This window comes from Nipponia nippon, unplaced genomic scaffold, assembly GCF_047370975.1.
Source record: "Nipponia nippon isolate SJK-2023a ecotype South Korea unplaced genomic scaffold, ASM4737097v1 scaffold_2, whole genome shotgun sequence".
NCBI lineage: Eukaryota > Metazoa > Chordata > Aves > Pelecaniformes > Threskiornithidae > Nipponia > Nipponia nippon.
The window spans coordinates 101,021,614-101,047,935 of NW_028262336.1; the positions used below are offsets into that span (position 1 = coordinate 101,021,614).

At 41.3% G+C, this 26,322-nt stretch overlaps 1 protein-coding gene across 3 annotated transcripts in view; it reads right to left on the reverse strand.

Annotated features, from left to right (window-relative positions):
• Positions 1-26,322, reverse strand: part of CAB39L (calcium binding protein 39 like) — a 67,155-nt gene that overhangs the window by 12,576 nt on the left and 28,257 nt on the right. For all 3 annotated transcript variants that reach the window (XM_087756609.1, XM_087756608.1, XM_009463082.2), the window contains 4 exons: positions 14,129-14,293; positions 9,350-9,468; positions 3,715-3,883; positions 153-212 (listed from right to left, as the gene is read on the reverse strand). In XM_087756609.1, the coding sequence (XP_087612735.1) occupies positions 153-212; positions 3,715-3,883; positions 9,350-9,468; positions 14,129-14,293 (513 nt within the window). The remainder of the gene's footprint in view (positions 1-152; positions 213-3,714; positions 3,884-9,349; positions 9,469-14,128; positions 14,294-26,322) is intronic.

The following is a 26,322-nucleotide window of genomic DNA, read 5'->3' on the forward strand; positions in this document are numbered from 1 at the left end:
TGTATTTCAAACGCCACAGGAGGATTCTGCTTTAGTAAGAGCAATGTTTAGTTTTGCAGTCCTATGTGACTACTTTACGTGAAGCATGGAACTTTTTCCAGCTAAGCACAAACAGATTTAAAAAAAAAAATTGTTCTTTCATTTACACTTACCGCATCGTAATTTTGTTCCAGAAATTCTGCTACCAACAGTTTGTGTCGCGTTAACAGGTCCTGGGGAAGAACAGAGAAAGGTTACCTGAGAGAGCATGCTCATTTGATTGTCCCTTGATTCTCAAATGTATTTTAACATTTTTTACCAGGTCATCGTTTAGAAGGTATTTACAACATGATTTCTATAGACAGAAAGCATTTAAAAACAATACTGCATTGTGTGTTTATTAGGATTTTAAGGAGAATTCAGTGAATGCTCACAGAATCAATATAAAACTATTCTAACACTCACTCTTTATATTCCTTTTGACTCCCACCTTTTCCTAAGGTCATCGTGCACAGTACTCACAATAAACTGGGGTGGCAGAAAGGAAGACAGTAAATTAACCCTTTATGGAGGGATCAGCTATGGTCCCAAAGCCAAGTGATCTACATGCTACCCCGCAGCTGGAAAATTATGCTAAGTTTGATCAGTTGCTATTGCTCATCTCCAATGAATACCATGCAGACTCAGTTCAACTACTGGATATATTTATTCATTTATTTCAAACCTAAAAGTTAGGCACCGATCTAACCTAGCCACCCAGGCTCCCTCCACAGCCACTCCATCCCCAGAAAGGGGTCTCAGGTAGGTGGGATGAATTTCTTCTGTGGGTGGTTTTCTGCCCAGGGTGGGCTTACTGACACAAGCAGGAGCAGACCTTTAAGACAGCTAAAGCTTCATGGGAGGCATCCCATCCTAAAAGGCCAACTAATTCGAATTTAAATTAAAGCAACCTCTCCCACAGATCAAGAATGCTGGTGCTCAGCAACGGAGATGCAAATGTTCAGCTCCAGCAGAAATCAGGTTTGTTTATTGGATGAATAGCTATGAAATAAAGTGGCCAGTTTGAGGCATTTAAGTTTAATTGTTATCTTATTGCCTCCTTTAAAACATAACGCTGATCACAGTAAATGCCTGATGAAGTCCATTCAAGTCGGAATTTTTTCGGTGAATCAGTTGCTATCTTTTTAATCACCTTTTCCCTGGTCTCCTTACCCACAGTCAGAGACTGAAGCTGATGAGTAGCTGAAGCAGATGCAGAGAGACATCCTCTACAGCACCACAAATGAAAGAAATCCTTTACATACTAATCCTTTAATTTATTTTTACCATCCATTATAAGAGGAAAGCAGAGTGCTATAAAATCCAGTACATGTTTTTAATACATTCCTTTATTTAGCAGGACTGCAATAATAGCAGTTTAAAAGGCTGAGTGCAACAAATGTGATTCACAAGCTTTTATGCAGGGCACTTAAGAGGCAAGTACAACATTTTTCAATAGGGGGCACAAATGGAATATAATCCAAAATGAGTTTTTCATACAAAATCACAAGAGAGCCTGGAGCAGCAGTATTCAATCAGCACTCTTCCCAACTGCTGCGGGTACCCTCCACAGCCAAATGTATCTCTAAATACAAGCTGCTTTCCTCTGCATTTTTAGCAGCTCTGTTTCCTCTCTGCAGTGCACCTGGCTGAATTTAATTAAGAAGTACATCTCCAGATCATCAAAAATTCCAATACTTCCCTACTATAAATATCCTCAGACTTAAATGCACATTTAATTAAGCCCTCCTCTGGTGCATAGACTATCCAAGGCTTTCAGCTCTGAACCAGACACCCTGGTGGCAACACTACAAACCCAACATGGGGGAAAGAGAACTGAAAACATGAGTTCAGTAATCCAGCCAGCGAGCAATCGTAGCACTTATTTTTACAGTATTAGAAATGAGGTAGCTCCACATTTCATGGTTCAGTTGCTTCCACATCACTTCTTGCTGTTCCAGCTATTCAGAGTAACAGACAAATAGGAGATGAGATGAACAGCCGGTTTATTTCCAGAACTGACCATGTATCAAGTCAGGCAATTTAAAATAAGAGGCAATTTAAAAAAAATGCAGTTTATAGGTTTTCCCCAAGCATTTTAAAAGGTGATTTCTGACCTATGTCTGAGGATGATCTGCCCTCATACTCCTCTCTTTCCAGTGCACGTGAGGACGTAGAATCCTATTTTTAAATCCTGCTAAAAATACACTCGGATCACAGGGGACAGAAGTAAGTACCACAGCTGTAGATCTGTGAACGACATCAATCCCTCTTTTTTGGGGAGGGTCGCAGCAGTCTGTGGTCCTTGCCGCAGCTTAACTGACCCTTGTCCCCATCCTGCCTGGGGTGAAGACTGTCCATCACCAACCACACACTCTGCTGTCGTCCTCAAAGCAGGACCTGGACAAAAGATGCAGATCTCTTCTGCCAAGCTGGGAACAGAGTCCAGGAGCACTTTTTCTGACGAGAAACCAATACTCTTCCGAGCACAGGGTAAAATGCCAGAGACAGAGGATTTAAAGACCTCAGCTGCATTTTTATACAGTCCTGCACATATATTTTTGCTTGTCTGTATTTCTGTGCTACTTCCACTTTCATAACATTTAGCTAACACACACAATGACAGTGCAACTTAAAATACTTGAAAGATGCTGCTATTTGTTAACGAGTGTTTGAATTGGTAATCCTGCTCAACTCATTACTGACGAATGCAAGGTTATCTCCATTATGCAAATCTTTACCGCATTCAGTAGGTTAGTAAAAACTGAGGCCAGGTTTCAGGATGCGTTGAATCGCTGAGCTGAACTCATTCCTTACAGTTATTCCTAAGGTCTATCTAATCATGTTTCTAATTAGCTCTGAGAGGAAAGAATGAACGTGTTTCTATGACAGCAAGGAACCCAGTGATAGAAGAAAGAAGGAGTTATGTCTATATTTAGAAGAGTCTTTACCTGAAAAGAATTTTCCCCAGCTTTCTTAAATTATTTTTCAGAAATAGACTAATCTTCCCTTTTTGCTCAAAGACTATACTAGCACCTGGCAGGCAAGGTGATGATCACATACAAACTCCAAGAAATTTGGCAAGCTTCACCCAACTTCATTTTTAATACAACGCAGAGACTCTACACAGAGTCTACACGGTGCTTTCACCTACTTAGCTTGTAGCAGTACGGTCCTTACACTGAACCATGGGTCACAAAAGCAAGCATACAAATAAGTTGTAAAATAATCATCAGGCACGGCATTAGTCTAAACTTGACTGCCGAACTCAGAAGGGGCAGCAAAAACTAGAGGATTTTAAAACTGAATTTTAAATGATTCCTTCTATTTACTGGTTGTGGTCACGATAGGTAGTGGTTTCATCTCCGGGGGAAGGTAGGGAGAGAAAAAGGTTATGCATTTTACAAGAACTGTACATAATACATGATTAATTTGAGCTTTAAATGGTTGCATAAAAGGCCTTGGGTTATCAAGATGAAGAACATTAGTGAAATGTAAATCTGTATTGAATTAAAGATTCTTTGCAGACTCGATCACTGTTGTGAATCCTGTTACAAACAGACCGAGGATTAATTATATCCTTTACAGAACAATAAAAAAGCCACCCAGTTTAAAGGCAACACAACATTCAGTGATGACTACTGATGGAGTGCCATTCTTGACGCAACGCTATGATGCAGGTATTGAATAATTTACCTTGAATGTAGCAAAAGCATCAGAAGCTATATCAAATGTTGACATTTCCACGTATTTAAAAAAGTCTCTGAACTGTTCTGAAAAAAGTACGATTTTGGCCAAGGGTTCATGCCGGATACACTCTCTCAGCATAATTCCACAGCGTAAGGCAATATTTGGGGATTCATATCTGAAGAATGGAAAGAAACAGAAGAGATCAAAACGCAGAAGAACAAAGCTAAACAGGCACTTTTCTAGCAATGGGGAACTTTGTAGCATAAGAAACGCGTGTGCCAGAGGGAACACAACACACAGATGGCAGCTCCCAGCCAGAGCACTGTACCCAGCTTCAGGACCTCAGCCCAAGCTAAGGAGCAGACACACAGATAAGGCTGCCAGTGTTTCCCATCGCAAACCTCTGCCTTCGCAAGGCAAAACACATTTCGGTGTAAATGTGCATTACGCCTCCTCTCTGCGGAAAGACCGTGGGGAGTGCATAACGTTTCAACAGAGCTCCTTCACCCTTTTAGATTTATGAGAAAGCAAAGCCCATACAATATAACAATGTCCCTTTTCAGATTTACTTCTGAGCTCCTCAGTTTATCCAAGAAAAACAGAACACCTCATGACCATCCACCACCTCCCACTCCTCTTCTAGAGAACATTGCTCTAGAATATTAATGTCTAACGAGGATGGTAGGAAGAGCCTGTCCAGGCAGTCTGCACAAGCTTTCTGTAGCTCTGAAGATCTTTTTTGCAGTTTAGGAGGAATTCTGCTCCATTCCTCCTCTGCAGAGGCTACGACTTTGTTCAGGAGACAAGTATGTGTTCCTCAAGTTACAATCCGATTGTGGCACACACATTGCCATAGGCAGGAGTCAGCACACTGCTCAATCTTGGAGAAGGAGGGAGGGGGGAGGCAATTCAGATCATTTTCTATTTCTATAAAGTCTTGATTTCTTTAAAGCTGAAATTAATCTGAAACAAAACTGTTAGAAACACAATTTAAAACAAAAAAAAGAAAGGATGAAATCCAACAGTCAGGAAGGACTTAAAAGTAACTTCTTCCAGCAATCTTCAGTCATGTGAAAGCGGTGAAGTCCAAGGGGACAGAAAGCACGCTCTGTTTCAATGAGCTGGCTATACTATATCAGAACTGTGTATTATCACCCGGAGCTTATCAGCATCGTTTTTCCTTTGCACAATTAATTCCTATCACTAGGCCAAAAGAGGAGAAAAAAGAAGAAAAGCACAAAATGCCATCTGTGCTGTAAGTGAGTGGGCCCTCAAATTTACCACCAGCTTGCAATTTAAAAGAACGGTAGTGTTTTGCGAGCATACCAGAGCTGCATACTTCAACCTGATGTCGACAATAGTTGGTTTAATGAAAAATGAATTGCTATTCCAAACAGGCAAATGAAACTTCCCACCCTCAAGGAAATGCAGGCACTCAAGCCCCTGTTTGTTTCCTTTTGGGAAACATTTGCAAACGTGAATTTATAACTCTTTAGACAACAGAGATTCGCTGATGTTTTCTGTTGAGGCGTACCTCTCCTCGACTCCATCAACAGGAATACTAATTTTCAAGCAAAAAAGAGGCGGAGTTGCTCCTAGGAGTGCAGCCAGGAAAATATTTCATAGTTGGCTACGGAATATTTTGGTTGGAATAAAAGCAAATTACATTGTTTCCAGCACAATAACTTTTTAAAACACAAGTATCAACAGAATCATTCTTAGTCAAATGCTCCATTATCTGGAAGCGGGTTATGGACCTTTGGCTGTTCACATAGGCGAGGGAAGTTGGGTTTGGCTCCTGGAATATGCCTGGAAGAAGTTTACGGGCTGCCTGGTCATAACTGGCATGTTCTCTGCACCCACACTTACATGCAAAGCCACCAGGCAGGAATGAGAGAGATGTGCTTCAAAATCACTTCTAATGAGCAATTAGTGCTCTGTGCTGACATACTCCTGCAGCAGAAAAAAAATACAGAGTTCTCCTGTGTTCAGATGAGCTTACAACCTAAAGAAACGCCCACATACTGACTACCAGGGGCAACCAGAAAAGGAAATAATGGACTTGAAATATTTCAAAATATTTAGTGTGGAGGCTGAAAGAGGCAAGACTGAGAACAGAGACACATCTCAGCGCAAAGGGAATCATACTTGTGCGGCTAGGGCAGAAGATGGTACAAGGTAGGGAGCACAGGCAGATGAGGAAGGCATCGAGCCTGAGAGGCACGAGGTCTTGACAAACAGCTATATCCTGATCTGATTTTACACTAACTTCTATAGCTTGAGTTTATCCTTGGATAAACTCAAGGGGAATTCTGCAACTTTAGCCAATATAACATTAAAGCTTTAACTGCACTGTGATATGAAGAGATCATCACAAAACAGATTGGGGCAGTTACTGAGTACATTAGATAGCATGTGGCATCATATATATTCACAAAGGAGCTTATAAATTTGTCACTTGTGAGAAACAATGCAAATGCCACAAACTTCAAGTCCTCTACAGTCACGGTACTAGAGCAAAAATATTTTAAATTACAAAGGACAAAAGTTATTTCTGGGCTAATGCAATATGCTGACACCGGAGAAAAATTTGGCCCGAATATATCCAGTATTCTATGTACACCAGACATTGTATTCATCTGAAATTGTATTCATACATAAAGCCTGCACACACAGAAAATAAGACACTATTAAAGCAAGTCCTCATGCAGCAGGAAGGTCAATTAACCTACAAAAAAAAAAAGAACAAAAAAAGTAGTGAACTATGTGCTGTATGTTTTTCTGAAGCTGACAAGCTGGAAGGAAGTAGCCAACAAGTAAAATGAAGCCTAAAAGGTAAGAACAGTTATCTCAAGCTGGCAGTGCCGCTGGAGTATTAGGCAGGAAACACCGGGCGGGAGCTCTGATTCAGGATCCTTCCCACTCAACAGAGCTCACATTATGCAATGAAAAAGCAACCTTTTGTTGATGTGGTTGGGAAATTTTGCATCCAATACAAGTAAAACAATGACAAGCCTTCACAATAGACCCAGGCTGTTTCTTTTATAGTCATGGTTGAATTTTTTTTTTCCCTCCAAATAATGCCATATAAAAAACACTGAATGGTACAAGCCAGCAAAATCCACTTTCCTTTCCTTTAATCAGATTTTGGTATCATATATTTCAATTAACTTCATCCGCAACTCACGTTTTGAAGTGGTGGTGTCTAACATGAAGGGCGTGTTTCCCAGTCTCACAGCTGATTGCACACAAGCCCCGCACTCTGCCTGCGCACGGCAAGCTGCGTGTTTGGGGCCCTACCCTTGCTTTAGGCGCGTATTTTAAGTATCATTTTTAGACAGTCCTGGCAGCAGGACACAGGCAGGTAAGGCAGCACTGCGTTTGACACCATTACGCTGTTCTGCAGCAGCTGCTCAGATACCGTCAGGGCTTGGATAGGACTGTCTTCTGGACTGCTGCTGCTGAATTTAAGAGCACTTTCTAACAAGAAACTCCAGAAATGGCAATTCTGATACAGTGCAGTGCTCCAAAGAGATAGCCAAGAAATCAAGAACAAGGAGCCTGAGGACCAGACGAACATGGACACGCTGCTGCACACAGCGGCAATCTCCAAAAAAGGACCTAAGTGATGCCATTTAAATACATCCACTGGCTCAGGTCACCTACAGTAAAATGTCTGTCAGCAGTACATATGCATAACATAAAATCTTTACTATCATCTTAATATTCTTGGTTGTTACAGATGCCAAAGAATATCTGGGCCGTGATCCAAAAATATTTTTCAGCTTTAAATAAAGCCCAGACATATGGTAGCGATACATGCGCAATGTGCAAAACAAAATGAGTGAAAAAGTGAGGAGGAGATTGCAAAAGCAAAGACAGAGAAGAGGGAGGAAAACGATTGTATCTATACATGAAATTGCAAACAGTTGTACAACTTAACGACGACTGAGACAATTATCATCATCACTGTCCTGAAACAACTAGTTTGAGGTTCATATAAATAGTGAATTTTAATGAACAAATGAAACCAAAATCTATTTAACCAGCTTATTGGTTTACTTTGTGAGGAAGCTGGCGTTCAGTAACACAAAACAAGTCAAGAGTTTCAAAATTAAAGCTAAATCACGACAAATCACTATACTTGTAAGAGCAAGACCTAGCGCAGCCCAGCCACCTGCCCGGGCTCCCCACCACCCTGCCTGCGAGGAAGGCAGCGAGTCCACACCTCTTCCTACTGCAGCAACCAAGAGCTTTGCCACCACGGTCAACCACAAGCTTCTTCTTGAAATCCCTGGTACTGACTAGTTCTCTCGGTTATTTTTTTCCCTGCTCAGCTGTGCTGGAATGTGGCCAATTTTGAAGGAAATAACTATTTTAGAGGACTCCCGCGCCTGTCTCTCTTCTAGCTCTGGTCTGCCCCTGGGAGCAGGGGGAGGCTGAAGAGGATTTTACCCTTGGGGCTGCAGCCTTGTCATGCACAAACCTTAGATGGTACTTAAGTATTTTCCTAACTCTGGCTGTGGAGCAAATGGTAAAAACGCAAATCTTAAGCCTCAAGGGGAAGAAAGACATTTAAAAAAAAATCATTCTCTTAAGAACCATTAGTTTAAAAGGCTTTACGTCATGTTTTTGAATGGCTGTTGCTAGTGTGACCATATAACTACTATGAGAGTCCACGTTGCTTCATACTGATCAGCTAATAAATGCACTTATTTCTACATCAGTTCTTTAATCCCAATCACATATATTCTCCTTTCCTTAGGGAAAAAATAAAAAAAAATCCTGACGTTTTGGCTTCTTTGGCATCTGTGGTTTAGCAAACCACAGAAAACTGAGCAGAAAACAGTAGACTTCAAGGGCTGGAAAAGCAAAGCTTCTCACCGAATGGAAGGTGCTTTTGGCCAAAAGTAAAGGGGACAGAAACCTCAAGAGTTTTAGGCCAACACTTGTGCACCCCTGAATGCAACTACAGCTGATGTCCTCTCCACACAGCAGTCTACTCCCCCTCCTTGGCCAACTTACCTTGGGAACCACCGGGTTACAGTTGAGCACTGACTCCCTCAAAGATTAAAAGACAAAAAAAAAAAAAAAAGATTTAATGCTGAAAGTCATGGAGTTCATTACTGAATTAATTTAAAGGTGAAGTTCACATGTGGCTACAAGCATTGAAGAAGTCTGCCCCACAGACACAACTATTCTTTTTATGCATTTTTGCTTCTCTCTGTTCTACCACATGGTGGTCCAGCATTTGACTCCAGTTATTTATAGACACCACTGTAAGTCACTCCTGCAATGCAAAAAAGTCTAAATGAAAGTCAGCAGTCATCAACAAAGACACACAAGAGTTAGGGCAAGAACCGAAGTACAGGTCACGTGGGGAGAAGTCAAAAACAATCAGCACATAATTATTCCAACATGAAGTTTGCTGAAGAAATAACAGCCAAATAAAATAATCCAGTCATTAAAAAACATACAGTTAAGTAGAAAGAAAGTCAATATGAAAGAAACAAAATAAGGAATCTGGAACAAAATCTGAAAATCCTTTTTTTTTTAAACTAAAAGTAAGAAAGTAGATCAACTGCAATGCCAGCATGGTCCAGGCAATGCTCTTTAATGAAAATCAGCTTAAAGCACCCACCCTTTTAGAAGCATGAATAGGATATGTGGATGGGCACTAATGTATTCCACAGTAGGGCTGCGTGTGCCGATTTGTCTTCTCAAGATGTTGTTAAATATCTGGGAAACGTCCTTTTTGCCCTGTTAAAGAAGCAAAATATATCTTCAGCTGGAAAAAACATGAACAAATGACCATTTACTATAATCTCTAAAGTAGAAATGAAATTGAAAACAAGAAAAGGTCGGTCTCTTTTTGGGCTCTCCACAGTCCCACCACCTCACACTTGCTGTTTCTTCAACATCACACGAAGGCTTCTTCTGTTGGGTGGCTCTGAAGACTACCGATCCCCCCACTCCCATTTACACCTCTCGCTTTCTAAATGAAGATGTGCATCCCCCTTATTCTGTCAAGCAAGTCCCTGGCTATCTTAAATAGCAACATTTAAGTACCAAAAAAGCAAGCCACTATCCTGAGCTAAATGTGTTTTTGCAATGTTTGTACTATTGCTCCCACAGCCTCCAAATTTAAGCTGTCAAGCTAGTACCAAGTACATAGCCCCACAGCCTAGACTTACAAAGCTAAAGCTTTTCATTAGTCATATGCAATCAACGCCATGTGTGATTGCACTTTTGAAAATCAGGGTTAAATTTAAAACTGCGCCCATTATTTCATCATGAAGAATGAAATAATTACTACTGATAGAAAGGCTGCATCACGTACATGTCTCTGCACCAGTCACAACTAAGATCCTTCGCTTTATCCTAATTTTCTCCTATATACACACATCTGCACAATCACGTTTTGTCTTCGAACGCCTCCCCGTGCAAACAGCTTTTCAGAAGGCCCTTCCAAATTATGTTCTATTCAGCCACAGGGTTTGCCAATACATCTTGCATTAGAAGTCCTCTTCCTCCCCCACCGCTTTCTCCCCTGGCCACAGGAGACAAATTGATTTGTGAAATTAATGGAAGGGGGGAGACTGCTGCACTAATGACCAGTAACCAAGGCACTGAGTCAACAGCGGGTCACTATGCACAGGGCAAGCTAAAGCAAAAGGTTACTTATAATCTGTACATGCACATTGATCTGTCTCGAGAGGACAAACATTCCTTGGCGGAGAACTTATTGAACATTTGAAGCCAAGGAGCAGACAGTTTCACACAGAGGGAAATTCCCTGGTTTCACCTCTACAAATAAATCACTGCTGAGAAACACAAAATATTCTCCTTTCCTACTCGTTCCAACCCAGCTGGCTTGGAGACTCGGGGACTCAGGGAATTAAATAGGAGAATCAAATCAGAGCAGGCCAGTCCATCTGCCTTTGTCTGCAACACTTTTGACCCTTGGACATTCTTTTAATTAGGCTAATTCTTTATAAAGTCATCCCATTCTTCCCTATCTTTACAACACCCGTAACGTATGCCTGGAATCCTGTGATCCCCAGTGGCTTCAGCAGTTACTCCAAGACGAAAACGATCCAGACAGAGAAGAGCTGTTGAAAGGGCCAGGTGAAAATGGCCAAAAATTAAGTGATCCTCTCTGCTATGCCAGATTTTATATTAGTTACTTAATATTAGGTGCACTGCAGCATTATATCCAATAGCAGAGAGGAGATATACATATATATATATATATATATATATATATATCCAATTATATCCAATTTTCTAGAGATCAGCGATGGTGAAAGCCAGAGAAGTTGGTCTCTCTGGGTTTTCCTGGAGGGAATGGAGGCAGATAGGAGGGAACCAAGGCAGACTTCCCTCACCACCAGACATCTATAAAAATTGTAGGAATACTTTTGCAATGCTTCTTACTTGGATCTGTGATTCAGTTTTGCCTTATAATGAAATACATATGGCCACTGAAGCACAAGATAAGGCAGCATGAAGAGAAAGTGGCTAGACAACAACAAAAAAAACTGCAAAGGATGCCATTATATAAATAACAAATTGCATGATACCTATACTATAATTTAGCTCATTTCAAGACAAAGTAAGGGAGAGCTGCTAATGTCACCAGTCCTGGGCTTCTGGCTATTTACTGCCTCTTTTAGTGGCTTTACAGCTTGTGAACCTTTAGGCTTACACGCAGTTAGTAACGTCTATTTTTTCAGTTGACTTTTTCTGTATGAACACTTTCTTCAGTTCTTAAAGTTCAACAATAAACTTCATATTTTAAATTTCAAACAATCCAGTCTGATCTTGATTCTGGGCTCCTGCCCAAACCTAACTTTAGTGCTTCATAACAATACCATCACCAAAATTATATCTTGTTTCTTGAGTGGCAGAAGCAATAAACCTGTGTTTTCTACAGACGTGTGATGGATATATGCAAGTCTCCCCTACACGCACGCCCGCCCGCCCCCAGCCACACGTGCTGGTAGTGTACTGGCAGATGAAACACAAATGGGACAGGACTTGAGTCTGTGCTTCGGCCTTTTTCTTGGTGGGGGCATTAACTCTGGTCTCGCTCCTCTAAACAGCCATCAAGTTTCATGAAGTCTTTGAAAACATATCTTCAAAGAGAAGCGCAGCTGTGCAAAACTGGGATCAAAGTGGGCAGTGAGTTGGTGAGGAGGAGACAGGGAGTCAGGACAAAACAAAGTAACCTACATAAACACTATTCCCTTCAGAAATCACATTTTCAAGTAATTTATGATTTTGCTTTCTACTATTCCATACAGATCAAAAAATTAATTCACGTGTTATGAAGTGATCAAATTGCTTGTTTAACAAAGAAACCTAAATGCCAGCTGTGGCCACCAATATAACAAAATGGAAGCAGAAAAGTTGATAAACTGAAAAAGTCAATGGGAATATGAAGACAAAGCAGCACAGGCTCTTACTATCCTCTTGTTCAATGACATTTCGTTTCTACTGTTTTGCCAAAAGAGTATGTATAACAGCTTTGCTAAGTGATTGAAAAGGTTTTATCATGGAAAAATCTATTTTGCAATAAGAGTTATTAGAATTGTTTGCAACAACGGTAATTCAGCAACAGATTGGGTATTTCATTCAGTGCCTGCATTTGAAGCCTGTGGGTTCATTTTGTCCATACAGAATTTTTTGTCTGACAAAAGCAATACAGACTGTCAGGTAACTAAAAAAAATGCAGTAGTTTCCCTTCTGTGGTGCATTTGCTAACAGTATCTTCTCCTCCCCCCTCTCCTTTTTTCTTAAAAACAAACAAACATTACTGGATTTTTAGGGTTTTGGGTTGTTGGGATTTTTTTTTTTTTTTTGTAATTAAGACATTTAACAGTAACCAGGGGTGGCAGGGACACAATGAAAGGATCTCAATAAATTCTAGCATAAAAAAAAAAAAAAATCTCCTGAACTTAAGACCTGAGGAAGAGTGACAGAACTCCACTAACAACATTTTCAAAAATTAATACAAAATAAATAAATTAGTCCCTTGAATCCTGGCTTTACTGGGGGTGGGGGGAAGAGGGGGAAAAAGAAAACATAAAAGTTTCCCACCGTTCCTCCCTTTCATTCATTTACAAAATAGAAAGAAAAGTAAAGTAACAACAAATAACTTCAATAAGGGGAGAAAACTTCCACAAGAAAGTAACTCCCACAAAAGGTGGCTCTGAGAGCATCAGACGATCTCTCCAGGGAGCTGATTTTTAAATTCAGTGGCCGCCCTGCCCTATACATTGGGCACTGCTCCTGCTACAGACCTCAGCGGTGGAGGTTCCTGGGAGCTGAGACTTCTCACTGCTCGGAGATGCTCGGACACTTGTGATGATTCACCAGCGTCCGGCAGCCATAGAAATCACAGGACTCATAACAGCAGTCCCTGGGGACCGCTATCCCGGCTGACTGTAGACCACAGGAATACTATAATGACCTGCCAGTGACGAAGTTTCTTCCCAGTCCATACTAATCAAAGGTCAGTTAAAAGGGTTTATATTTATCCTGAACTACTGCAGTCTTTTCTACCATAACTCTTCTTATTATTTATAAGCAAGTTCAGTTGTCTTAGTAGTTGTCTACTAAGCTTTTGGCCTTAACAACAAAACTGGCAAGGAGTTCCATAGAATATATAATTTTATATATAAATATATAAAATATATAAATATTATAAATAATAGAAAATATATAAATATTTTATATAATAACATCGAAAATATAATATATAAATATATAAAAATAAAAATAATTTTATAAAAATATATAAAATTAAATAATTTATATATACATATATATTCATATTAATCTTTCTGCTGGAAAAAAAATTCTATTCCTTTCTTCTTTTAATCCAAAGAATTAAGTGGGGGCAACCCAATCTACCTTGCCACCTGCTGTCAGTTCTTAACACCTTTTTCAACTCCTTTCCTCTCAACTAAACCATCCTAAAGTTTTGCAGTCTTTTTCACATGAGATTTTTCCCATGCTTCCAATTATTTTTATTCCATGTCCCTGGACCCCTTCTAAATCGGACACACTTCAGAGATGGCAGTTGGCTCTAGTTGCACTGTCCCAAAGAGGTTCATCACTGTAGCTTATAAGGTCGGTCACAGACAGTATTCTCAGCATCATTTCCTATCTTGCTTGGATACACGTGGCAATATTTCTTTATTGTTTTTCGTTTTGATAAAAAAACCCAAATCATTACTTCCAGCGTATAAGCACTTCTACCAGGACTCTGACCAATCTACAGCAGCTACTTTCTTCAGCATGTGAAAAACAGTTTCAAATGCAATAGAATTATCTAGACTTCCGAAAAATACAGCTCTACTCACTGACAACGCTGAGACCAAGGAGATGAAAAGGTTTATGGACGCTGACCTACCTCAAAATCTATCAGCTGCAGGTTGGCAATAAGCGTCACTAGAAGGCCACTGTTATATAGCTCTTGCGCCAGCTGAGCCACGATTTCTGTAGGTGGCTCCTTGTCTGTGGTCCCACACAGAATTTCCTTCATTGCTTGCAGAGATTTTGACACTTCCTCCGATGCCTGTTCACCAGCAGATAAGGGTTTTGTTTAAAAAAAGAAAACAGAAAAGAAAAAAAAAAAGTTTTATTTTAAAAGACAAGCAGTTCAAAACAAAAGCTTCTAACTGTACCTATGATGATCATTATGTGTTGTAAAATGGTTTTAATAACTTTATGTAATCACTGAGGCTGGAACATCCACACCAGATCCTGCAGGTTCTACACAAGCACACAAATATATTCAATTTAAACACAGCATGCCATTACTTACAGACCACGGGCATGAAATAGGGGCAGGAGTGCAATTACCAACCAGCATCAGCAAGATCCTTTACAGGTTTGGAGACAGGCGCTGCCCTGCAGAAGTGGCAGGACTTTCAGCATCGCTCCCCCCGTCCTCCCCAGTGGTTCCATTAACACCCACGGGGTGAGAGGCGCCAGACGGAGGTACCGAACCGGCCGGCTCCTCCAGTCGGCAGGGTGGCCGCTGTGCTGCTTCCCCATCACCTGCTTGCTGATGGACCATCCCCGCTCCTCTACTGTTAACCCAAATAAATCCTTATACCCCTGCCAGCTTTGCATTGCCACCGCCTTTTTCTCCTCATCGTGTGTGGTTTGAGCCAGCATCTTCCACAAGGGATTTGCCTACTGAGCACACAGACACTTCAGTCTCAGGTTGGGAAATTAATTAAATTAAAGAATTTGCTTTAGTAAAGCTCCACAGCTGCCAACAAGTGAACTAAGTCTTTCATCTTTTGCTCCCACCTAGCGTATACTAATTCTGTGCAATGTTTCAGGTACCCAATGTAGAGAACAGATCAGGAATTACCTTGCAGAATAGCTTGACCAGAGAGCTTACAACAGGAAAATGAAAGACAAACACATATAAACAGGTAACAGCTTAGCGTTTGTGGCAGTCAACAGGTTTAAATCAGATGTGAACGATAACATCCCACTTCCCAAGGGAAACGACTGCTGGCCACAGTGCAGCAGCTCTAGCTGATGCTCTTCTCCCAGGTTTGCTCCGCTTTGTATAAATAAAGACTCCGTGAAGCAAAGCAGTTATTTTTTCATATGTGTGTGTGTGTGTGTGTGTGTGTTTTAAATCGCACCTGCTCTAGCCATGGGGCTATGGCAGCAATGGCTCTTTCTGGGTCAGGGTATATTTAATACACGTGTAACCTGCAGCAAGGCTGGTTGGATTTTTTGGCAGGGAGTGGGAAGGAAGGAAAGGACAGGTTTGAAAGCAAAGCTCAGAATGACAGCAAAGTGCCAGGCAAGATGGTTAAAGATGCTGAAGGTAGGACAGCATTTCACATCTATATTGCAAAACATTTATTTGAAATTAGCGTTTCGTTAGCTTAGCGGGGGTGGGGCTGAAATCAAGACACACACAGAAAACCCAAGAGTCATTTGCAAAAGCTAACTGGACATTAACGGATGTTCAAAGCCAGATCAATAATTTCAATACATCTCTCATAAACTGAAAGGAAAAATGTCGTGCTTTCAAATACCACCCCATCAATCTGCATCAAATAACCCCACAGTGCTCCGGAGAGGCATCTCTCAACTGCTGCTGATCTCCCAACACTTTAATACTAATTTAAATCACAAATTTTATTCACATTAGTGAATAAAAATCTTTGAAAACGCCTAGAAATCCTAAAAAAAAAAAAAAAAAAAAAAAAAAAGAATAAAAAGCCACTTTCACATTGCATCTACCTGGAAGATTCAAGCATTGATTTTGCACAACATAAAGAAATGTTCTCCCCGAAGCTGTTTGTACCTACTCTCAGTTTTCTGTGAGTTGAGATAGGTCAGCATGAGCAGCATGTAAATGAATATGACTATGTGATAACTTTAACCACAGCAGAAGGCTTGTTGTTTCTTACCATCGCTCAGCAAAAGAGCCTATTTTTACCTCCAATGTTAGTGGTATGTCACTAGAGATATCCCACAGAGTACAGATGGGATTAACAACAGGGGTGCTATCTTGGAAACTAAGGCTCTAAATCTTTATCAGAACTGTGCAAATATTTTCATATCAAAGGAAAAACCCATACATTTTTGGCTTTTCACCCATTCTGCTGGGCAGGGTGTGAATATCTCTGGCATTCTGTGGTTAAAAAAAAATAATTAATACCTTTCCTTTCAAGTATAAGTAGTCCTTTCTGATATGTAGAAAAATGTCTTCAAGACTCAGCTTTAGGTTTAATTCTCAAAAAGGAGGCCAAAAAGTAAAGCGCTGCAGGAGAAAAAGAAACTACAGAACACTGCGGTGTTGATGGGCAGAACTGGGCACCACAGCTGTATTTCTCTCATCATCTGCCATCCCAGCCGCTCATCTTCCCAGCTTTTCTACATGCAATTTACATTTCTTGTTTGACTTCCTCCCCCTTCACATCCTCTGGATAGTCTGTGGCTTGACATTCAGCCTGCCACCAAAAGCTATTCCTGGTCAAATCTAAGGACCGCTCTTCTGTGCCTATCCCTCATAATCTATCTGGAGGAAAAACATAATCCCGAACACAGATTCTTAAATTAACAGCCACTTCTAGCCTCCACTTTGACATTTCCACTTAATCTTACAGCAGTTTTAGAATAATACCCTAAGTACATAAGCACTGTTTCTGGGATGGAAACTTACTCAGGAGAAAAAAAAAAAAAAAAAAAGACATTCCAAGATCCAAAGACCCAAGATCCGTCCAAAACAAACAACAAAGCAAATAAATTCACTCGAATACATGGAAAATACGAGATGACAGAAACGTAGCTGCAGAACAGCTTGTCGTAAGAAGCCAGACTGGTCCTGACCCCCTTTAGGAAAATTTGCAAAGAACAACAAAAACCTCAGCAAGACACCCTTCCCCCCAACGATGCCACAAACAGAATTTCAGTGACAAAAAAAGAGAGATTTGAAAGAAACTCCAAAGTCTGTTATGATTTCCATACTGCTATTTATTTTCCATCAGTGGCAACAGCAACAATAGCGAAGTGCTGCAATTCTCACTTCAGCACAAGTTATAGAGCAAAAGAAAACGTTTCATGAAATATCTAAGCACTTTAAGCCATTTGTCTCATTCTTGCAATTAAGCACAATCTTCTTTCCAGAAGATTGTCTTTCTGTCCTCTAGCTGTGAGTCCTCTGTATCATGACTGAATTTATGCCATTATATTTAGAGAAGCCGGTGTGAGCAGAGGGAAAAAAAGAAGGAGAGGAGATAACTGAACACAGAATCCTAAACAGAACGGCTTGTATGTATTACATATGAATTAAAGTTGTAGACAAGGACAACAAAGCACAAGATGAAATACAAGCTGATTCCCAGCACACACATCAATTTAACGTTAGCGTTGCTGTCACTGCCCAGATGTCAGGATGTTGACCTCCTGGAGCAACTCACAGGTTTCTAGTCTACAGGCATCTCAGTTCACAACGTCCAGACTTGGGAGGATTCAATTCCACCGCAGAACACTAAAATTCAGGGTGGGTACGTGCGTAAGTCACAAATGAGTTACAAGGTTGATTTGTAATAGCTGGGTAAGGGGAGTGAAGGAGACCACAACCTGTACTGACCATTTCTTCTCTACTTTGGCCCAACACAGGACTAACAAGTTATTTCCAACAAGAAATAACTCTTTACCCGCAGAACATAATTTATAGTGGCTGGCAACCCACAAGAGGTTTCTGGGTCCATTTTGAAATATAACATTTTGTGTAAACGTTGAAATCTAACAATTCTTGGATTACTTTGCTAACCTTACTGGACTAGATGATGTACAATAGCCTTGGAGCTTGAGAAGTGGCAGTATAGATAAGCTTATATAACTTCTCTAAGTTAACTTATAAACACGCTCAGTCACCCCTGCTTAGAAAGTTGGGAGTTCGTCAGCATTAATGTGTCTCTCCAAACCTACCAACGGCTTCAACAACAAGAGCTGGAAACTTTATGAGTTGAAGATACTTGGTCTCAAGCTTGTTTTCCTCATAGATCGAAGTCGTCATCGCTGACTTAATGGGATCATAACACAAAGAAAGGAGCTTATGAAGACATTATTCCCTGAAATTCTATATGGAAAAAAAAAAAATCATAGAATCATAGAATCGTTAAGGTTGGAAAGGACCTCTGAGATCATTGAGTCCAACTTGTTAAGTTAACTGCCTGGTCCACTTCTAAACCATGTCCCTAAGCACCACATCCACACATTTTTTGAGTACTTCCAGGAACTGTGATTGTACCACTTCCCTGGGCAGCCTGTTCCAATGCTTGACCACCCTCTCGGCAAAGAAGTTTTTCCTAATGTCTAACCTAAACCTCCCTTGGCGCAGCTTGAGGCCGTTTCCTCTCATTCTATCACTCGTTACTAGGGAGAAGAGACTGACCCCCACCTGGCTACAACCTCCTTTCAGGTAGTTGCAGAGAGCCATAAGGTCTCCCCTCAGCCTCCTCTTCTCCAGGCTAAACAACCCCAGTTCCCTCAGCTGCTCCTCCTAAGACTTGTGCTCTAGACCCTTCACCAACTTCGCTGCCCTCCTCTGGACACGCTCCAGCACCTCGATGTCCTTCTTGGAGTGAGGGGCCCAAAACTGAACACAGTACTCGAGGTGCGGCCTCACCAATGCTGAGTACAGGGGCACTATCACCTCCCTGGTCCTGCTGGCCACACTATTCTTGATACAAGCCAGGATGCCATTGGCGCTCTTGGCCACCTGGGCACACTGCTGGCTCATATTCAGCTGGCTGTTGACCAACACCCCCAGGTCCTTTTCTGCCAGGCAGCTCTCCAGCCACTCCTCCCCCAGCCTGTAGCGTTGCATGGGGTTGTTGTGACCCAAGTGCAGGACCCGGCACTTAGCCTTGTTGAATCTCATGCAGTTGGCCCCAGTTCAATGATCCAGCCTGTCCAGGTCCCTCTGCAGGGCCTTCCTACCCTCCAGCAGATCGACACTCCCACCCAACTTGGTGTCGTCTGCAAACTTACTGAGGGTGCACTCACTCCCCTCATCCAGATCATCAATGAAGATATTGAACAGGACCGGCCCCAGTACTGAGCCCTGGGGAACACCACTCATGACTGGCTGCCAACTGGATTTGGCTCCATTCACCACCACTCTCTGGGCTCGGCCATCCAGCCAGTTTTTAACCTGGCACAGAGTGCACCCATCCAAGCCGTGAGCAGCCAGCTTCTCCAGGAGAGTGCTGTGGGAGACAGTGTCAAAGGCCTTACTGAAGTCCAAGCAGACAACATCCACAGCCTTCCCCTCATCCACCAAGCGGGTCACCTTGTCATAGAAGGAGACCAGGTTAGTGAAACAGGATCTCCCTTTCATAAACCCATGCTGGCTGGGCCTGACCCCTCATGATGGCACTCGGGATGATCTGCTCCATGACCTTCCCTGGCACCAAGGTCAGGCTGACAGGCCTGTAGTTCCCCGGATCCTCCTTCCGACCCTTCTTGTAGATGGGTGTCACATTAGCTAATTTCCAGTCAGCTGGGACCTCCCCGGCTGACCAGGACTGCTGATAAATGATGGAAAGAAATCTTCCCTGAAAGACCTCACAACTCTCCTCTCCACAGCGTAACGCACATGTGAAGACCAGCTGATTTTGTTGCAAAGGTCCAGTCTTTATTAAAGAATGAGTAACATTACTATGCCTATATGAAATATTTCCGTACTCCAGTGTTGATCTTCCTTGCCGACAATGCTAATATTGGGTTCTTCAGTTTAACTTGCTTTGCCAGGTCTAGAAGACAATTTCTGATTTTATCTAATTTTTTATCTTTTTTTTTTTGGTCTGATCTCTACAGGAGGGCCAAAGAGCATGACAATGTTCTTAAGGCAGTAATTTAGCATTATTAAGGAATGCTGCAAAACAGTTAAATTTTTCTCTATATTCCACAATTATACAAGACAGTTCCATAAGGATTTTCTTGTTTTTTTCATTAAGGGAGTACAAGTAAATCCTCCAAGTCTAAAAATTTTTCTTTTCTTTTAAAATCTTCCAGAGAGATTTTAAAGAGTAGCATGGAAGGCTACAACAGAGGTCTTATCTGTTGTTCATGCAGAAAGCTGAAATTTTATTTCCATAATTATATGAGTTGGGACTTACCGTACTCAAAAGCTAAGCTGTTTTATCTCCAACACTGCTTGTGCATGATATAGCAAAATAAACAAAGATCTTCTGCTTCAGAAATCAAAATTTCATAAAGGCAGTTCTTGAAAAACCCTATTAGCACACCACAAAGAGTCCCCAACTTCAGCAACTTAAATTTCTACCTATTCCAACTGGCTTAATAAAAGTTACCTCTACTGACAATCCTTGCCCTTCCCCTCTCCTTAGCTACTTACGGCAATTTCACATTTATCTTAAAAGCGCCGATATTAAGTGCTCATGATCCAGACCTGTGGTGCTTGCCAGAGAGACAGAGAGATGGATCTCCTGTTACGCAATGTAGATTCATTGCACTTTTCTACTCCTCTCCAAGGAAGATTACAAAAACCATAAGGGGAAAAGTATCAGGCCTTGAATAATCAACAGTCCGAGCTCCTACACCTGAACTCCAACTTTTCAAAGCTCTCAGTGGGTTGTCTCTATTTTACCTCTGTTTCACCAACAGGTTAGAGGTTTCACACAGATGTTACAGGTCAGAAGGGCTTATTCTTACTTTTATTCATCCGGGAACTTAATATAAGAAAAAACAGATTGCATGAACTTTTTCCACCTTTCCAAACTCAGATACCAAATATACATAAGAAAAATACAGGATGCCTGACATCTGGCATCTGCATAGTGATCAAGAAATCCTCAATTATTCATAAGAATATGGTGAAGAGGATTGTACAGCTTCTGTTTGTGTACCTAGCATATTTCCAGGGCAAAAATATCTTTCTAAACTGTTGCTATCTTACACAGCAGCAGACAGTATCACACACAGATGCCTGCCAGCATGATGTTAAATACTCCAATGTGACTCAGTGAACTGCCAGTACTCCATGCTATACATTACAACCAAAGCCATAAGGCTCCTTGGTTTGGCTTTGTCTTTGTCTTGTTTTAGCTCACAGTCTTGCTTAAAAATATTTGCACTGTGTGATTCAAACCGATTTTCCTCCTAAAAGAAAAGTGCCAACACAACTTTCTCTGCATGCAACTGTAAGGACTCCCAAGAAGAGCCATTAGCAGAATCTGAATCCAACATCTATGTAGCTTCAGGATCATCCCAACTGATTTATTCTTGGTACAATTTCATGCTAAATGGATATATAGGAACAAATTGTGGACATTTTGGATTAGGAGGCATGAACTCTGTCATTTAGCAAAATATTATGGCCTAGTACTCAAGGAAGCTGGCAAAGAAAATTTGGCCAAGCAGGCACAACAGGGAAACGCCTTCTAAAAGGATGTATGATTAAATGGAAGAGACAGGTTTGCCCCACCTGGACATAAATTCCTTTCCCACTGTTAATCCTGCACTTAAGACAGAACTAAAGGTTGTAAGGCCCTTAAAAATAAAAAAAAAAAGGCAAACAGAAGAGACAGGTTTTAAACTCTTGGCACCAGCACCTGATAGTATCTGGAGTTTCTCCCATCTGTAGAGCAGTAACAGGCCTTCGCAGAATGGGGAAGCTGAAACATGAAACGCTCCACAAAACCCCAGGACATGCAGAGCTAGAAGGAAGGGGTGCCAAGCCCTTCTTATCTCACTCCCTCAGTTTCAGAATGCAGCAATGAAGTTGAAGGCAATTTTGCAACTGACTTTGGCAGCTGCAGAATCGCATCCGTGGGTATTCGCGTTCACAGTAGTCACACAACCGTTCTTCCATGCAAATGCACATCACATCCTCCGCACACACCTCATCTCACACACCCGTCCCCAGCTGCTTTATCAGCACGGGACTGAGCAAGGTGAACAGGAGCTGATAATGGTTTCATTGTTGCTATGTAAAAAAGCAGGATTTATTGACATAAATATTTGTTCTGGAAATCTTAAGTCTTTTAAGTGTAGCTTTATTTAAAGGCTGCTCTCCTGACCCTTCTAAACAGTACCAAATTTGTTACAGTACACAGAGACGAAACAGAGGGCAGATTACAGTGACCTACCCAAACAAGCAGTCTCGTTAGATATATTTAAATGAAAGGGGAAGAAGCGAGACACTTCAGGTTATTGTACAACTAGCTTCACTATGTTTCTGAACACTGACTGAGGGCGTTGCAGCCTGCGGTTCTGCTTGCCACGACAACATTCAGCATGGTGCCCTGAACCAGCTCTAACTCACTTGGGTTCAGCTTCCACGACAAACCCAAGTCTTGAACCAGCTATGCCAGAAAATGCAAATCTTTCAGCCCATCTAGGCCAAGCACAGAGATTAGGCCCAAGTTTCAACCAACCCCAGATCCATTTGCTATTCTAAATTAAAAGCCTGTGACACTTCGAAGGCTTTTGTCACAGAGCGGGTTCAGAAAATGTTACCAAACCTGTAGGCACTGCAGATGGCACTGACTCATGGGTGCCGCACCCAGAGGTGTTTGGTAAGCAGTGAGAGGGTGATGTGTTCAAGGACATCCTTCAGTGACATACTGGATGCCACCTGCACTGCTTTGTGCTGACTGGACTCAGCGGCTGAACACAAGACTTTGAGAAGTCAGGATGTCACCCCCCTTTTTTTGTGAGATGGGTCAGGCATCCTATCTATTAATGTTCTTCTACAACATCCATCAACAAAAAACGTGGCAGCATATCAGTAATAAATGAAGCAGTAGGACCAGCATGTCACATACTGTCCATTGTTCCTCAGGTTCAACAAATCTCTACAGGAGTTCATGCCAGAAAGAAGGAAGAGAGTCTAAGCTCTGAAGGCTTCATTTCCTAGGTATTCCTCGCTTTTCTAGTTGATTCCAGAATGGGTATTTCTCATTAAATCCAAGCACAGTTTGGCTTTACATGACCGAGATTAACTTTTTATGGCACTTATAGAATTCTGTAATAAAATGTAATTAACTGTTCTTCACTGCATCAAAGCCTGAATAGGATGTCAGCAACTGTACATGCCACAAGAACACGTTATTTATTTCAGATGTTGGAAGAGAGGAGGATGCTTGATAAAGAAGGCTTTAGTCTACTTTTCCAGCTCTGTCTTACCCTACTTAATCGTCCAATTGTTACACTTCATTTGCCAGTGCTGCAATACCTTCTTTAAAATAGATGTTGTTTTTAAAAGTTTTTAAAAAGAAAGTATTAGAAAGAGCACTTCAGAGTAAAAGGAGCCACATGTGGTGGCACTTCTCAACCTGTCGTCTATCAACCATCAGAACGTAGCTGAGAAAATGCCAAAGCTTTAAGCACACATACATCCATGCAAGCAAGCAAGCAAGCAAACCCACCCGTAAAATAAAAGTAAGAACCAAACATTCAAACTTAGCCTCTTTTTAAGTTGAGAGTGTTTAAAAAAAAAAAAATGAAGGAACTGGGTCAAATTCAATCCTTATCTAAGACGACAGATGCTAGCACAGTCAATAGAGTACAGTCAGAGTCTGACTACGTCCTATTCTATGACTAACAAAAAGCATCATTAAGAGTGAAAACTTCTGTATATTATGTATGTACATGGAAACGTGTCTCAGAAAAGATGTATAATTGTCTTTATACTTACAAGTGGCTTCTCTGCATCCTATCTATCAAGTTGTATCCTCCCGCCTCTTTCCATTACTCAGAAAGTCTTAACTGATCTGCTGTAAAGCTCCCTCTACGTGCCTACTGCATAGCTTGGTAGGAATGATCATTTCTGCATTATCTAAAAACAGCCCCTCCAAGGCACAGATGGTTCCTGCAGAAAGTTGCACAAAGTTGTATTAGAAGCGTCAAGCCTTTCCCTGTCCGACCTCGCGCCCCCCCCAGCTTCCCAGGGCGTCTTCACCTCGTACTTACGATTTCTCAGCTGGGAAAAGAAATGAGGAGGTTCTCCGCTAGCCCTGCAGTTAATTTAGGCTTTGCCACACTTCTCTGCCAATTCCGGCTGTATTAGCAGCTTTTAGCTGTCTCAGCCCACATACCACACTGGCTGTGCTACAATAACAGCTCAATTGTCACAGGATAAATCTTCTTGTTTAAGCATCTGAGGCAAGTCCTAGTTGGAAGCTATTCTGCATGCGAGCAAAATCAGGGATGCTGTGGAGTCATACCCCAGAAATCCCGGGAACCTCAGGTTTATGGTGAGGCAAAACAGCACCTCTTCAGTTCACATGGAAGACGACAAGGAGCCAGAAATCTGAAAAACTGGAGAGCCCTGATTCCCAAACTTCTGCGTTCATAGGCCCACAGGGTCCAAAACCAGCTCTGGGATATCCAATACCTGTGGCTCTTGCAGGAGCCAGACCTCTGGGTCCTTTTATGAACGTTTGACACATTTCATCCCCCTTTGGAAATCAAATTGGAGGTAAATTTAAAAACCTTGCCAGATTTTGAAGAGCACAGAGTGCAGCACTGTGCTTTGTTTTTCTTTGCTTTCATTTTCAGTTAAATTTCTCTGATCATACTCATGAAAAGACAAGATGTTATTCATTAGTATTACTAGGTGAGTAAGTTTTGAAAACCTGTGTGCCATTGAAGGTCTCCCCATCATCTTTTCTTCTCCAATTCAAAATGCAAACACCACTTAAAAATGGTTTTACTAAGCCCACAAACCTGCATGGATAGTAAGAGATGTGATGGGGTGATTGTTTTTGCAAGAGTCATTTTTTCTGCCATTTTTTAAAGTTTATCGTTGTCGCAGTACTAAAGATATTCCTTATGATTTACTTCCCTGAACTCAGGAGAATTAATTCGGCTATTTTCTTTAATAAGTGTTTATTTCAGGACAGCTCAGTGCAACACTTCAGATGAAAGTCTGCGTTACTGAGGAGTCTCACATCTTCCCTTCTGAAGGGAGAAAGGCCCTATGTGCTTCGTCTACATCGCAGCACAAAGTCCTAAGTCAACGAGCCACATAAAGCATATGTGTAAATACCGTCCAAAAAAAGGCTGCTTTCTTCACTTTCTGCCTGGCTGCTGAAGCGACTGCCTTCTCCCCCCTCCCTCCTCTCCCCAATCACCCACATTCACCCTAGGAACAGCCGCCATCCCATTGCAATAAAGTACAGCAGAAAATACTGAAACCCAACCTCCTCCTATAAAATAAGCGTCATCATTAAATTAGCTGTTTTTATCCTAATACACCAGGGGAATGCTCCCGTATCTTCTGCTTTGTGAGGAAAACACACACCAGCTGTTCTGACTTTTATGAAAAATTTACATCGAGTTCTCAATTTTCTAAGAAGTCTGAATTTCTCCTCCTTTGTCACTGACACCCAAATAAACAAACCAGCTCAAAGCCAAAAATCCTCAAAACCACAACCCAGAGGAGTCATACTGCAAAGCAAATCAAAAAGAAACCCAAGTCTAGAGCTTCTGCTTTGAACGTCTTCTTTAATCAGGCTCCGAAGGATTAATTCAGCAGGGGAAGGCAGACTCTGTTGGTTTATTTAGTTACTTATTTTAAGTTTTAGTTCAGAGTCAAATTCTTTCAGTGCTTTTCAGTTAACCGAAGGTATTTCAGCATGAGACATCAAATACCAGAGGCCTCCCTGAAATCTGTGTGACAGATCTTACATAATTAACACTCTGAGCTACTTGCTTTGAACCGAAAAGTTTCAAGAGGATTTCGCTAAGGGCACGAAGGGCTCTGTGCTTACCTTTTGGGCTGGGTTCATTCTAATACGGGCTCCTGCACAAGGTAGGGGAAGCACAAGATGCACACACAAACATCAGCTGCACAAAAACTGTGTTAATGTCACTTACAGCTATTTCTGTTTCCACTGACATTCAGTTTTAACCTAAAATTAGTTTGTTGTTAATTAAAATCATATACTTCTACTATGGTAATAATATAGAGGGCCAGAGTCTCAGATGCAAAAAAAAAAAAGTTAAATTATTTGATTTTATGTAAGCACAAATTCCTAATTGGGAGCATTTTGTATGCTGGGGTGCATCTTCTCAACTGGCCACTGGAAG